This window comes from Lotus japonicus, chromosome 6 (genome assembly GCF_012489685.1).
Source record: "Lotus japonicus ecotype B-129 chromosome 6, LjGifu_v1.2".
Lineage (NCBI taxonomy): Eukaryota > Viridiplantae > Streptophyta > Magnoliopsida > Fabales > Fabaceae > Lotus > Lotus japonicus.
The window spans coordinates 13,061,032-13,076,981 of NC_080046.1; the positions used below are offsets into that span (position 1 = coordinate 13,061,032).

The 15,950-nt window shown below is 41.6% G+C and overlaps 1 protein-coding gene across 1 annotated transcript; it reads right to left on the bottom strand.

The window, feature by feature from the left end:
• Positions 1–4,836: 4,836 nt before the first annotated feature.
• LOC130724930 (uncharacterized) lies at positions 4,837–5,526 on the bottom strand. The gene has a single exon (XM_057576197.1). The coding sequence runs from the start codon at positions 5,524–5,526 to the stop codon at positions 4,837–4,839; it is 690 nt and encodes a 229-aa protein (XP_057432180.1).
• Between the last annotated feature and the right edge of the window lie 10,424 nt (positions 5,527–15,950).

Here is a 15,950-nt window from a genome sequence, read left to right on the forward strand (position 1 = left end):
AAAACATGAGAGGTAGAAACATCGACAAAAATAGAGTAGGGGCATAATTTGCACAAACTTAAAACATCAGGGGCCAAAAGTGCTTTTTAGCCAAAATTTTTCAATTAAAAAATAATTTCAAATGCCATGTGGAAAAGCTGAGTAGGCTAAAATTGAAGTCACTTCAGCATCAGACACACTTTGTCCTTAATTGAATTAAAAAAATTTCTTAGGGACCTAATTTGATGCGAAAATTTTACAGGCCCTAGAACTGATTCCCTTTACAATTTCAGGGGCCTTGTGATGTATTAAGCCTTAAAAATATGAAAAAGTCAAGTGTTATTCACTAGCGAATTGTTATTGTCATCGCCCCTACACCCATTTATATCACTTCAAATTTCATGAAATCTTAATTATAATTTCGCTAATGCAGTTAGAAAGTGCGATAGTAAAGCACTTTCTAATTGCATTACCTACACATTACGTAGCCACGTTATTAACGCGCTGAACACTTGTAACTTATGTTGTGCGCCACCCCTAAGCACACTGCTAGAGATGTCCCACGTTAATATTCGTTGCTTCTCTACACTAATGCTTTTACTGCACTATTTTTTTGGCTTGAATGATCAATTGGTCCCTGGAATTGTAAAGGGAATCAGTCCCGATCCCTGTAAAATTTTGGCATCAAATTGGGTCCCTAGAATTTTTTTTAATTCAATTAAGGACAAAGGCTGTCAGACTTCAATTTTATCCTACTCAGCAATTGCACGTGACATTTTTATTTTTTTTAAATTGAAAAATTATAAAACTTAATTTTTTAAATCCAACTCATATATTAAAGCATAAATAAAAAATAAAAACTTTTTCAATCATCTTTTTTAATCTCCGTAAAAAAAATCTTCGTAAATAAAAAAAACAAATTTTTTATCCAACCTTCATGATACTTAATCATCTTCATTCTTAATTATTTTCAAACCAGATTCATCATTCTTCATCTTTTCATCATCCTTCTTCTTCAACAAAATCTCAAGCCCTCTCCACAATTTAAAAACCAACCCAGCGAACTACCGGAAGATGAAGCCCAGATCTGCGACCTCCATACAACCAGGATTAATTAACAGCAAACCCACAACTGCTACGTACCACATCCCTAGAGCCAGCACCACATGACACACAACCTCTCCTGGCTACCAATCCCCTCACAAGAGCCACACACCAATACCTCACCCCCACCACCACAGCAACCCCCAACCCAGCCACACCCACCGCAACCCGCAACCCACAACCACGTCAATCAGCAGGAGGATCATTCACAATCACCATTCTTCACCATGGCTTCCTGGTCAAAACCCCTAAATCCCCCCACCACACCTTCTCCTCCATCACTTCCCACAGTCAAAACCTCTCCATCGCCCCTCCTCTTCACCAAGGCCACCTTGCTTGAAATCCCTAACACACCATATGCTCTCCGCAAATGTATAGTCTCATATATATATATGAAGGAAATCAATTTCGTGAATAATATTGATGGGTAAACACCCTATTTATACAAAAACACTGTTGACTAATAATAAAATCTAAACCCTAATTATAGGCATAATTACATAAGAATAAATACAAGAATTTTCTATTCTATCACACCCCCGCAGTCGAAGCGGGAGGTTCACCGACGCTGAGACTGGAACGAAAATCATCAAAGAGGACCCGAGGAAGGCCCTTGGTAAATATGTCCGCAATCTGATGACGGGAAGGAACATGAAGGACGCGAGTCTGGCCACGCGCGACCTTTTCCCGAACAAAGTGGATATCCATCTCTATATGTTTTGTAAGATGATGGTGCACTGGATTTCCAGAGAGGTAGATGGCACTAACATTGTCATAGTGAACCAATGTTGCTTGAGATAAAGGAAAGTGAAGCTCCATATGTAAATTACGGATCCAACAAGACTCGGAGACAACATTAGCAACACCCTGGTATTCAGCTTCATCACTAGAGCGAGATAGGGTGGGTTGCCACTTAGATGACCAAGAAATAAGATTGTCACCGAGGAAAACACTATAGCCAGAAGTAGAGCGTCTGGTGTCAGGACATCCCCCCCAGTCAGAGTGCCACGAATATAGTGTAAGACACGCTTGAGAGCAAGCATATGGTCGGTGTGGGGAGCATGTCTGTGTAAACACACATGCCGAACAGCATAGGAAATGTCAGGACGAATGAAGGTGAGGTACTGTAAGGCACCAGCAAGACTCCGATACAAAGTGGCATCCTCAAAAGGAGTCCTGGAAGAAGAACTGAGCTTCTGCTTGGTGTCAACCGGAGTAGCAGAAGGGTTGCACGACGCCATGCCGGCGCGGGCAATGATCTCACTAGCATAGGTGCTTTGACTGAGGAAAAGGTCATCGGCATGCCGAGTGACAGCGATGCCTAGGAAATAACATAGAGGACCCAGATCCTTCATATCAAATTCGGATAAAAGAAGTGCCAGAAAGGATTTGCGGAGATTATGAGAGGAAGTAATGAGGATAATGTCATCAACATATAGCAGAATATAGGCAATGTCAGTACCCCGCCGGAAGATAAAAAGGGAATGATCTGAACTGTTGTGGTGGAAGCCAATAGAGGAAACATAGTCAGCAAACCGCTGATACCAAGCACGAGGCACTTGTTTCAGACCACAAAGAGACTTCTTCAGACGACAGACATAGTCCGGGTGCTGAGAGTCGCGGAAACCCAATGGATGATGCATGTAGATAGTCTCATGGAGATCACCATGCAGAAAGGCATTATGGAATCCAACTGATGAATGGGCCAGGATCTGGAGAGAGTAATGTTGAGAACTGTCCGTATGGTAGCTGGTTTCACCACGGGGCTGAAAGTCTCGTCACAATCCACACCTGCAATCTGAGACCTGTCATTACCTACAAGACGAGCCTTATAACGCTCAAACAAACCATTAGACTGCTTTTTATGGCGAAAAATCCACATACAACGAATAATATTAACATCACAAGGACGGGGAACCAACTCCCACATATTATTTCTAATAAAAGCATTAAATTCAGATTGCATAGCGGACTTCCAATTGGGATTGGATAAGACTTGTTTTGGGTTACGAGGCAAGGGTGAGATGGACAGGTCATCAATAGAGACCGAAATGCTAAAAGGCTTTTTAGGTTTGGAAATGTCGTGCATGCTACGGGTAGTTATCGTCCGTACGGGTGGTGCAGGTGGGACCGGAGGCAAGGGCAAAGGCGAGGGAGAAGCAGGAGGGGAGACGGGAGCCGATAAGGAAGGTGAAGAGTCAGTGGGACTCGACGGCGGAACCAGAGGGTCAGGTGGTCGGGAGGACACAGTTTGCCAATGGTGGAGAAATTAAGGAGGGAGGTCCTCGGTGAAACACTCATACGAAGGGGCAGGGGTCAAGGACAGGTCGGCAAAGGGGAATCGGGTTTTCTGTTTGACAAATCATAACATTTATAACCTCTATGGTTTATCGGATACCCCAGAAATACACACGGAGTCGATCGTGGTTGTAATTTGTTAATTGTAGCGGAAGGAAAGAGAGGAAAACATAAACAACCAAAGACACGTAAGTGGGAGTATGAAGGGTCACGATGATACAACAACTGAGTAGTAGAATCATTCTGAAGAGTCTTGCGGGGCAGAATGTTCAGAAGGTATGTTGCCATTTGAAGGGCATGATGCCAAAATGAAGGAGGAACAGACGACTGCGCTAGTAGAGTGCGGATCATATTGTTAATGGTGCGGATTTTACGTTCTGTTTTGCCGTTTTGAGAAGAACTGTGAGGGCAAGAGAAGCGAAAAATGAGACCATTAGCATTACAATATCGGTGGAAAGAGGCATTGTCATATTCACGTCCATTGAAACATTGGAGACATTTGATATTTGCTGAAAATTGAGTTTTAATAAGTGTAGCAAGAGTAGTAAATATTTCAAAAACTTGAGATTACTGACCAATTGGAAACGTCCATAAAAAATCAGTGTGATCATCCAAAAACAAAACGTAATAACGATGACCAGCAGTGCTTAAAATAGGAGACGTCCATAAGTCACTATGCATAGTATTAAATGGCCTCAATGTAATAATTTTAGAGGAACTAAAAGGCAACTGAACATGTTTGCCTAAAACACAAGAATCACAGACAGAACTAGAACTCGAAGGTTCACAAAATATAAGTTTATTATTCCTAAGGTGATTTAAAGCTGAGGAAGCAGGATGACCAAGACGATTGTGCCAGACACCAGAAGCAAGACCAACAAAGGGAGAGGAACGGGTGACTGGGTAGAGGTCGCCAAGGTTGTTACATCTCAGGAAAGGCATCCCCGTCTGAAAGTCCGACACCGAGAATCCAAATGGATCAAAAGAAACAGAAACATTATTGTCAGTAGTGAGCTGTCGCACAGAAATTAAGTTTTTAATAATTCACTGAGTGTGCAAGACATGATTGAGTGCTAAAGGTTTGTGAGGGGTAGGAATAAAAGTGTGTCCCGAACCCTGAATTGGAATGCCCTGACCACTACCAACTATCAGTTTCTGATTTAAATAAATTAAATTAGAATAAGACGTAAGAGTACCTTGAGATGTCGTAGTATGGGATGAGGCACTAGTGTCCATGTACCTCGTGGTGTCTGGAGGAGTCAAAGACATGGTGTGCATGGCAGCAGCGATATCAGTGGGTGCGGGTGAAGTAGTAGCGGTGTAGGTATGAGGACGCTGACCTACAACGCTAGGTTGCTGCGGAGGACCCATGGGATGCGACCATTGAGATGTGGGGTAAGGACAGGGAGGCATTCCCCAAGGGGGAGGAGCCCAACCAGGAGGAGGAACCCAACCCTAGGGATTCCAGGATGCTTGCGGAGGTGGGCGCCATGGTGGTGCTGCAGAGGAGCCAGATGAACCAGTATAGCGGGAGCCACTTTTCTTTTTAGGTTTACCAAAACTACCCTGATAATTGCGATTTTGACCAGACCCAGAACGGTGGTTGGAGGTGCGCTGCTGAGAAGAGTCATCGGAGTCCCGTGGATGAGAAGCAGAGGTGTGCAGAGCAGTCTGAGAGGCAGGGCCCGACATCTTGGCGAGACCAGATTCCTCGAGAATCAGCATGGAGCAGACCTTGAGGAAAGGAGGTAAAGGCTCGCTCTGACGAATCAGGGTGGCATCACCACGGAAAGGCTCAGTGAGACCAGAGACCAACTGAAGAACAAGGCGATGGTCACTGAATGGGGCACCAACATTGCTCAACTGCTCAGAGATATGTTTCAGACGCTGACAATAGTTCGAAACACTAGGAAAATCATCCAAGCGAGTTGAGATGAAATCTTGGTCGAGAGCGACAGCACAAGAGTTCTGATTGTCCTCAAACATAGAAGCTATACGGTTCCAAGTAGCCATAACAGTAGAACTTTTCTCCATAACAGTGGCGAGAAGGTCAAAGGAGGTGGTGGAATAAATCCACTGTTTGACAGTAGAGTCAAGAGTGGCCCATCGGGCATAGGAAGCATCAGTGCGCGTAGGAGGCTCCATGACAGCTTGAGGAATGATGTGGTGAAGCACCTGAGTGGCGTGAGCATGGGTTTCAAACAATTAAGCCCACATAGCATAATGATCATTGTCTATCTCGAGTTTGAAAGGAATGTTGTTTTTGATATTGGAGACAGGAAGGGCCGGATGAAAATCCGACTAGGCACAGGAGGACGACGACTCCATGGGCATGGGAACCATAGTAGTGTCACCGGTTGGAGAACCATTGATAGAAGCAGATTCAGCCATAAAACCTGCAATAAAAAGAATTTTTTTTTTGTTTTTTTTTGTTGTTGTTGTGAACCAGTTCGGTTGAATCGCTAGTTGGGTTCACTAGCGAACCAGGCAGGCCTGGGTTGGCTGAAATTAGAAAACGGGTCAGGTCTGGATTGTTGAAGCCAAACGCGGGTAGGAGCGCAGCAAGGGGCAGCGCGAGCGTCGATCAGCGAGGATGAGGGGAGATCTGGCGTCGGCGCAGCAGGCGGCGGTTGTGGACAGCGGTCGGAGGAGCTGCGGTTGAGGAAGGATGCGCGAGTGTGGGTTTGTTTGGAACGAACACGCGCGGGTAGGACTTAGCACGCGAAAGGCAGCGACGACGCTACTGGAAGGGTGCGATGGCTGTTGCGTGGCCGGCGGCGCGACGGGAGGCGCAGCGGGGCTTGGGCGGCGGTGGCGGTTGCACAAGATAGTGCTTAGGCGGCGGCGGCGGCTGGTGTATAAGGAAGAGGAATGTAAAAATAATATGAAAAAGTAAAGGAAAAATAAATTAGGTCAGAAAAGAGGGTCTGAACTTGCTCAATGATACCATGGAGGAAATCAATTCCGTGAATAATATTGATGGATAAACACCATATTTATATGAATACACCGTTGACTAATAATAAAATCTAAACCCTAATTATAAGCATAATTACATGAGAATAAATACAAGAATATTCTATTCTATCAATATATACATTCTCGGAATACCTCTTATTCGAGTGCAGAAACAGTTCATCCATGTGTCTCTTCACCTAGAAGTCTAGCTATGAGTAGTTCCTTATTCGCCTCTCATCGAACCGTCGTTCACTATCCACCCTCGTCGGGCTCAGGTGTCACAATGTTGATTAGAACCCAAGTTTTCCATCCCCAACAATGGCGATCAGATCGATGAAGATCATGAAGTTTTCCTTGATTGAGATAAAATGGAGGAGGGTGAGGTCATTCTTAGCCTTTTCAGTTCTGAATTTTGTGCATATAATCACATTTGTGTTATTCGGGAATTGATCAAGGTTAAACTAGGTTAATTAATGATTGAAATTGTTAATTGGGTAATGTGTGAGTCAGTAAAAGCGAAACACAATTGGATGCCACATATATATTGGTCCGATAAGTATTAGAATAAAAAAATTTGAAAAGTATACTCACAAGTCATGATAACCAATTCAATAGAAATGTTTTTTTTTCACATCATAAAATGATCTTGTTTACCGAGTAATTTTAAAAATTATTTTATTTAATTAAAAAAAAATTGGGCAAAAAGAAACGGTGAATTCTACCATACCTTCATTGTATGGTACATGACTTGCGCGATTTGACGTGTACCAATAGGTAACGGACATGTTAACACCAAAATTTCCTAGTTTGGAAATTGATAATTAAGATATGGTGTACATGGATGCGTGGTATGGTTTAGTAGAATTTTTATCATGTTGCCAAATTATTATCGACTACATATGTTTGTCGAAATATTAAAGCCTCACTTGGTTGAAATTATATCCAAATTAGCAAGGCAATGAACCACAAAATATGATGGATGATTTCGACTAATAAGCCAAAGACAGCCATGTACCATGCTTAGTCGAAATATGGAACTGGGCTGATGTCGAGATTATATGCTAGAATTCAAAAGTAAAATGGCTTAAATATTATGTTAAATGGCCAAGAGCTTTGAAGTAGTCTAAGTGGTAATCAACCATGATTCAATCCATATGGTTCCACGTAGCAAGGAGGTTACCATAGTTTAAGACATGTGCCACATTCACACCCACGTAGCAAGGAGGTTTCCATATTTCAGGGGCCACGTTCACACAGTTGAAAATTTGGAATTACACTACCATTTGCCAAGTCACCGGAAGAAGCACAAGTTAGTGGAAGTTAGTAGTGGTCTAAGTGGAGCTTATTACTTAGTGGTCTGGGTAGTTTATTTTAAATAAACACATGTTTATTAGGTGGCAATGTTAGTTATCAGAAACTTAGTCTATAAATACTAGTTCTGATTGTAAAATTAAGCAGACTCACACAACTACTCAAAACTCTCCATGGATGCCTCCAAGTCTCATGTGACATATGGCTACAAAGAGACTAAGAGTGTGCTGTGATTCTCACCTTTAATTTTCAATGCAATTTTATTTCCTTTGCCATTTTAATTTCCTTTTACTTTTTGTTCCTCTTTTTTCTTTCGATCCTCTACTCTTTTTTCCCTTTTGTTCATACCGTTCTTCACAAAAACCCAACTTTGACATTTAAAACGTCTTCACTAAAGAACCCAGAAAGGACTCCGAATCCGGTCCTTAAATTGCTTTTGGATTTTGTTTGTTTACCAAAAATCACCGTAAACAGGACATCAGACAGTATATTTGAATTTTTTATTCATTTCAAAACATATATGATAAAAAGAAGAAACACTCACTTAAATGTTATTGATCTACGTCACATCTTGTATCATATCCCAACTAAGTGTTGAGATATCATAGCAAGCACCAAAAGAAACATAGCATGTTTCCCCTGTTGCACCTCCATTAAACTCGAAGAAAAATATATATTTATTTTTTATTTATTTTTACATTCTGAAAACAAAGCCCTAATGAGTATTTAAGTGATATTCTTAAGCAATCATTGATGCACATGTTCCTAGACTACAATCAATCACGAGAGTTTTGTGGAATCATTACTTCGACAAGTAGGTGAATACAATTGCTCCAATAAATACAACATATCTTTTTTGTTTTTTATCTCATGAAAATAAAATAGGGCCCAGTTTGGAAGAGCTTATTTGAGCTTATCTGACAGCATAAGCTTTTATGCCAGTGTTTGGGAGAGCTTATGCAAACAGCTTATGGTCTGCCATAAGCTATTTTCAGCTTATTTTCATAAGCTACTCAGGATAGCTTATGAAAAACAGCTTATGCTTATACACAACTTATTTTTAATTTATTTCAATAAATTTTTAAAAAATAGCTTATGAATAAGCGCTTATGTCATAAGCGCTTATGACCATAAGCTCTTAATTAAGCTGTTTATCCAAACGGGGCCTAGTAGTAGTTGTAGACTTGTAGTGTTGGTGATGAGACTAAGAGCATCTCCAATGGAGTTCTTATTTTGGGATCTTAAAATAAGATCCAGATCTTATTAGATCTCACCATTGGAGCTATCCTACATGGCATGGGATCTTAGCAAAAGTTAAGATCCGTGCCTTAGCTCAGGTACTCTCAAATGTGAGATCTTAAATAAAATAATATTTTTTTTCTCTTCTTCAATACCATAACCAAAGTGAAAATTAGGGAGGGAAATAAATAATATAAATATATTGGGCACTGTGGGTCCAGTCAAAAGTAAAATAAGATCTCAACCACTAGAGTGAAATGTGCATGAAGACCTTATGGGTGTCTTAAATCTTATGTGGCAATTTGGATTCACAAAAATTGAGTTAAGTCCCAAAATAAGTTCCTACCATTGAAGATGCTCTAAGGTAGTGTTTGATCCAGGTTTTTTTTTTCACTTTTAAGTTACTTTTAAGGTAAAGTTATGCCAAACATAATTTTTAACAAGATCTTATAAAATAAGTTACTTATTTTTTACAAAGAAAATATAAAAAAGTAATTTTTAAGAAAAAAGTTAAATGAGGGAGCTTTTTTCTAATAAGATGTTGAGAGTGTCAACTCTAATGTGTCATTCGTTCCACTTCTTAACCTCCATCGATTCTCTTCTGGTACGTTCCTCCTTTTCTTTTCCTCTTCTCCTTGCTGGTCTCATCACGTTTTTTTTCTTCATGTTTTTTCTTCTTCTTCCCTTACGTTCTATTCTCCTTAGGGGTGGAAATAGGGTCGAGCCGAGCCAAGCTTTGCATGGCCTAGGCCTGGCCTGCATTATCTTTTCATGGGCCAAGCCTGGCCTGTGGCCTATCAATAGGATAAATTTTATGGCTTGGCCTGACATTTTCTAAGGCCTAGCCTGACCTATAAGCCTGCTTAAAAGCCTATTTAACAGACAATTTTATCAAAAGAAAGTCATTAGGTTGGCGGGCTAATAAGCTTTTTATATATCATTGCACTTTCTTTTCAAATAAAAAAACCTGTATCATTGTTAGGCCAAATAGGCTTTTTTAATAGTTTGGGTCTGACCTTTTCAGTTAAACAAGCTTTTAAAAAAGCCTAAGTCTGACTTTTTTAATAAACGAGCCGAGCCGAGCCTCTAACGAGCCAAGCCATAGGCCCCTGACGAGCCGCCTGACCTATTTCCACCCCTAATTCTCCTTATTGGTTCAGGTGTAGGTGCAGTTTTTTTATGAGCACCTAATTGTGCAAAAAGGGGTTCCAACAGGTAAAATTCCAACCTTCATTGAACAATCCACTTAAATCCAATGAGATTTCCAAACCTGACGATGTCTCATCCAATTAGTCGTGAAACGATAAGATGTTGCAAATTCAGGACAAGGGCAAATCCAAAAGGTTTCCAAATAATTGTAACATATCCAGAAATAAAGCTGGAATTTTTATTATTCAGAATACAACCGCACCTTCTACAACTTTATTCTCATGGAAAAATGACCCAAATCAATCACCCCAGATGAAGAATTGAAGCCCTAATTTCCCAAGAACATGACAAAGTTTAAAACAAATTAAAACTTTTACAAATATTTTACCAAACAGTTTTGAACTTAAAAGTAGCTTTTAAGCTATTAAAAAATGAAAACGGACAAACAACTTCTGTCTTTTTTTTAAAGCTCTTATTGTGAGCTTAAACTTAAAAGTAAATTTAAAGCTACAAAAAAGCTGGGCCAAACGTTACCTAAGACTATATTTGACATACCTAACTGATAAGTTTGTTAAAAACTAAAAGCTTATAGCTGAAGTTTAAGTCCTGATCCGGTTCAACACACATAAACATTGCCATACTCAATGTTTGTTGGATAGAGGTAACTATTGAACATCTTCGTGTTAGGCCTCGTCCAAATGGCCCAAATCATTGCCGCCACTAAACTTATAGCCCGCGGGTCGTCGAAGCTCAACAACGAGAGTAACCATGAGGAGAAAGATTCACCCGACTGAGAAGGGACTCAAATTGAGAGTTGAGATGCCCCACATTTGTCTGACTTCTTATGCACACGCAAATAAAACATGGAATATCATCTCAGACTTAAAGCCACATAACGGGCAAATATCTGAGATATCGAGAATAATTTTATTGATAGATTAGAATTGTAGTTGGTTAATATAAAATATGATAAATGGGAGGAAGTTTATTAAATGAAAGTATAAATGAAAAAATTAGTAAAAGATGTATTGATTTTCTAAAATTTTAAATATTTTAAAATATTAAAATAATGCCCAAAACAATAATCTGCCTGAAACACCAATCAGTAAAAAAGAACCATTATGACATTTACATTGGGACATCCAAGTAGTACTCTTTTCCAAATCCTTCCTTTCCAAATTTCCACGCAACACATAAATTAAATTTGTAGAGCGCATGCTCATTATTGAGTAGTGGGTAGCATGCCAATCACAAGTCACGCCGCAAAGAAATGGAAGTGGAATAGTCGTTTTTGCACCTTTCTCCCTCCTTTAACCCCACACTTCACATTTTCATAAGGGCTGAGGCGTGCTTTATTCCTTGATAATTCCTGCTTTTGGTAGTTACACAAGACCAATGAAATGGCTTATAATTAGGCCAAAGTCAAAACTGGTTACCTACCTATCACTGTGTATATATTCTCCTTCTCATTAGACGAAAATGATTTGCACAGCAGATACACAAATTTTGCAGTCGATGAAGCTAAGCTGGGAACTAGTGAGACAGGGTATTGTTTACACTGATTTTTGGTAAACAAATATCCTTTTAGTTTGACTAAAGGAAGTTTAGATTCAGGGTCCTTTTGAGAAAACGCTTTGCCAAAGTGTTGTGTGTGCGTGAGTGTTTTTCGACAACAACGAACGATTCAAATAGAACTGGGTTTCATTAAGCACGGGTCAACTACAAAGAAGTCACATAAATTAAAATAACACGACAGATACAGGAAATGTAAATTTCGACAGGGAACTGCATAAAGAAACTGGAAATTAACAAGCTTAATATAAGAAAACTAAGGTGCTGGTTCTGCAACGTACTCCTCCATCATCACGCCTTGCTCCTTGAGTCTCATTGATGCGGACATTTAGAGCTTTTTGGTGAATTTTCAGAGTTTGAGTTGGGAACCCCTTTTCTGATGCTGCTTCTTCTATTTATAGTGCTCTCCTTTTCTCCACGTACTTGGCGGTTTTTCTTCAATGTGTAAGGGCTTAGTGGGTTTGAATTTTGGCGCCTCACCCCACGTTCAGCCGGAGATTCTGAGCACGTGACTTAATTGCCACGTGGGTGGTCTTGGATCGTGGGTAACCGTTGCCATTCGTGGCATCGTGGGTACACACACGTGCTTGTAATTGCCCATCACTCGGTAACTGCTTCCTTAGCCGAGTTTATCGACTTGTCGAATTTTTCTTTTACTTCCTTGACTTTGTGGGAGTGTTACCTAACGAACCTCAAGTCTCACCATAGTCCTTTTTGTCGAGAACTCGTCTTCCTGGCACCGGTGTCGAGGATCGTGGTGTTAAGGATTTTAGCTCAACAGTTGCCCCCCAAAAATGTTGGTTGTCGACTGCCTTAGTTGGAAGACACCAAGCGTTTTTGATCGCGTCCGTGCAATCTCATTAATTCAAATGTTTTGCACCCTTGACCGTTCGATCCTTAAGTCCAATCAGTGGCCATAACGTCTGATGACTCTCCACTAGCTGACAGTTATAGCCTTTTTAGGGCCATAATTTCGTCTATGTCAAAAATCTGGGTAATGACATGATTTAATTAATAAAATATCACTTGGACTCCAAATTTCATAAATTGAGGCGTAATGCGGCTTGGGCTCCGTTTGCATTTCTGCTTATAAATACCCCATTGACATTCTTTTGTAAGCTTTACGCTTTTCACAACCTAAAGCTTGCAGCTTTCTTCTTCCTGAGTTCTCCCTTCGTCTTCCTCAACTTTCTTCAGAACGACCATCATTTCCTTCAATGACTTCCAATCTTGAGCAAACCACCCTTGAGCAGACCCTTCCGTTGGCCACCGAGCTCAACCTGGATGAATCCAAGCGTGTGGCAATCCCAGAACCTCCCAACGAAGCGGAGAAGAGAGCTATCTGGAAATCCCAGGTACTCATTCCTTTCTCTGTTAATGGTACTTTACGCGCCATTCTGGGTCCTTTAAAAGTAGTAAAGCATGATAGGCCCAATAGTCTTCCTGAAGAGCATGAGTCGTTTCATCCTAGTATTAGGGGATAGGAGCTTATCTTGGCTTTCCAACCTTCTTACCGCATGCCATTCCTGAACGACCCAAAACGGGCTTTTCGTTCAGCTCCTCCTAACCCCTCTGCCAATGACAAAGCCTATCTCAAATGGTTAGATAGGGTTGAGAAGCATAAGAGACAACACTGGAAAAATGTTGGGATTCTCGATTTGATTCAGCTGTCGAGATCCCAAATTTCGTATAACCCTGCCATGATATTGAGCGCGCTTTACTTTTGGGAGAGGTCTACTAACTGCCTCCACGTTCCCTTTGGCATGATTACCCCAACCCTCCTGATGTTGCTGCCATCACTGGATTATGGCCCATTGGTGATGATTATCACTCCGTGCCTGCGGCTGTTAAACCCATCTCGATTCCCACTGATAACATTTCGTTTGGTCGATTTATCAAGGACCATTATGTCGAGAGTGATGAGGTATCTGATGCTGAACATGTCGCATTCTTGCTGTATTGGCTTTCAGCCTACGTTTTTTGCACCAAGTCTTTGCGTATACCTGCCAAGCTTTCACCTCTAGCCAATTTGCTCCATGAGGGTCGACAACTTGCCATGGCTAGGCTTGTTCTTGGTAACCTTTATCAGATGCTGAATGAAGCTGTCGAAGATATTCGGAATACTAAAACCGTTTCTCTGAATGCAGCTGGACCTCTTTGGTTATTTCAACTCTGGTTGAATGCGGTCTTCGAATCTTTCCTGCCGGTACAAGATGATCCCCCAGCTATTTCTAACACCAGGATTGATGCCCACAGGCTCGAGACCCTGACCCCGGCTTATGATGCGTCGAGCTTTGAGGCCGATTTCAGAAAGTATTTTACCATGTTTCTCGAGTTGAAGCATTATCGTTCTAGTTTTTCCCCTTACAGCAAGGCTGTTCATGGCCCTTTCTGGCTGAGAAATTCTTATCCCAACGTGTGTGATCCTGCGTTGCCCAAGGAACATCATGTTATGCTTTGGAGGACCATCCTTTCGCCTAGGGTCTTGACTGTAGGCTTCGCTAGCAGTGATTATACGTTGTGTGGTTACAATCCTCAATTGGTTTCTCGACAGTTTGGGCTTAGCCAGGCTCTGCCCAACACCCTGTTCGACAAGAGCCTTGTCCTATACCCTGGGACCGTCAAAAAGGCTTCTGCTTTCGACACGACAGTTCATTTTTACAACAAGAAGCTTCTCAACTTGAGCCCTTTCAACTATGTTCCTTCGTATTATGCCACTAACGCTTTCAAAACCTGGTGGTCTGGGTATTGGACCCAAATTTCGAAGCCCCTCGTCGATTGTCTTCAATACATGACAGATGTTTTTCTTTTGCAGAAGCAGGATATCAAGAAGACCAAAGGTATGCATCTGGCAGAAATCCGATCCTTTCAAGAGTTCTTCGGTGTGGTATATTATCCAACTCTTCGCCTTCGAGATACAGTTGCGAAAGCGGCTCAAGTATTACGGCAAAAATGGGAATCCAAAGCCAAAAAATCCAAGTTAGTCATTCCTCCTGGTGAGGAGGGTCTATCTTTTGTTATTCGAAAAACTGGCTTTACGTTCCCATCTTTGCCTACGAGAAGGTTTGTATTGGCCTTTCCACCGGTCTTGCCCAAATGGGTTGACCATGTAAATATAAATGTATTGGCCAATCAAGCTCTTCCTCCACGAAAGCGAGTGACTTGGACTAAATACCACTTATGGAACTTTCCGTATCATGTGCCCGTCGAAATCTTCAACCACATATCGCTGAACATGCGTATTGGTCAAGGTAATATTTCGACTTGGCCTTGTCTTTGCTGCTTTACTTCTTAACTTTCCTTTTTATTTGCAGCTGAAGTCATTACCAAGCCAGCTCCTCGAGTTATTTCTCCGGTGGTCCATTCCTCTAAAGACAAGCCAGTTGTGGTTGAGGATGATGATGATGATGATGAGGACGATAATGTCAGCCTTGCTGACAAACTTAAGGTATTTTCCTTTTAGCTTTTCCTTTTCTTTTTGGTTTCTTCGGGATCTTGACTAATGTTTTCTTCGACAGGGCCGAAAAAGGAAAGCTAAACCTGCTGCTTCGGTTGGCCAGAAGAAGGCCAAAGGGGCTGGTGCTTCCACAGCTAGCAAGGCTTCTACATTGGTGTCTGATGCACCTGGAGGCGATGGCAAAGAAGGTGGTGGCGACGCCGCTATTCAGGTATGTTTCTCATTTTCGAGGATACCTTGTGACATTTTAATCTGTGATTTCCTAGTCTGATCGTGTTTTGTTCTTTTCCTCAGGCTGATGTCCATGAGCATTCCATTTCTAATCCACCATCCCATGAAAACTCTCCAGCTTCCAACCCTGCAAAATCCAAAGCTGAGGGTGTCGAGAAGCCTCCCAAGGCCGCATCCTCGGCTAAAAAGACCTCGACATCTGAGGGAAGGAGGAAGGTTAGGAGTAAATCTGGTCACAAATCTCCCCACCGTTCCAAGAGCTCCTCCAACTCAAGCCCTTCCAGGGGGTCTACTTGTCAGGTACCCTTATAAATTTTCCACGTTCTGTTGGTTCCTTAACTGTGCATCTTATTTTATCAAAGAGGGCATTAAAGAGGCTTTCCTGATTTCCTCTTGTAGGAGACTCAAGGTGCAACCTCTCCCATTCGCGAAGCAGAAGCTCTTCCTGGCAAGGATGATCACCCCATGCCTCCTCCAAAGTCGACTGCCACTATGCAACTTTCGCCTCAAGCCAAGGGTGGCTCTTCATCTCATGTGTCTAGTGAAAAGCTTGATACTTTATTTGAGGAAGACCCACTGGCAGCTTTGGATGGCTTTCTCGATGGCACCTTGGAATAGGATTCTCCACCCCGTCAAGCTGACGTCACTGCTG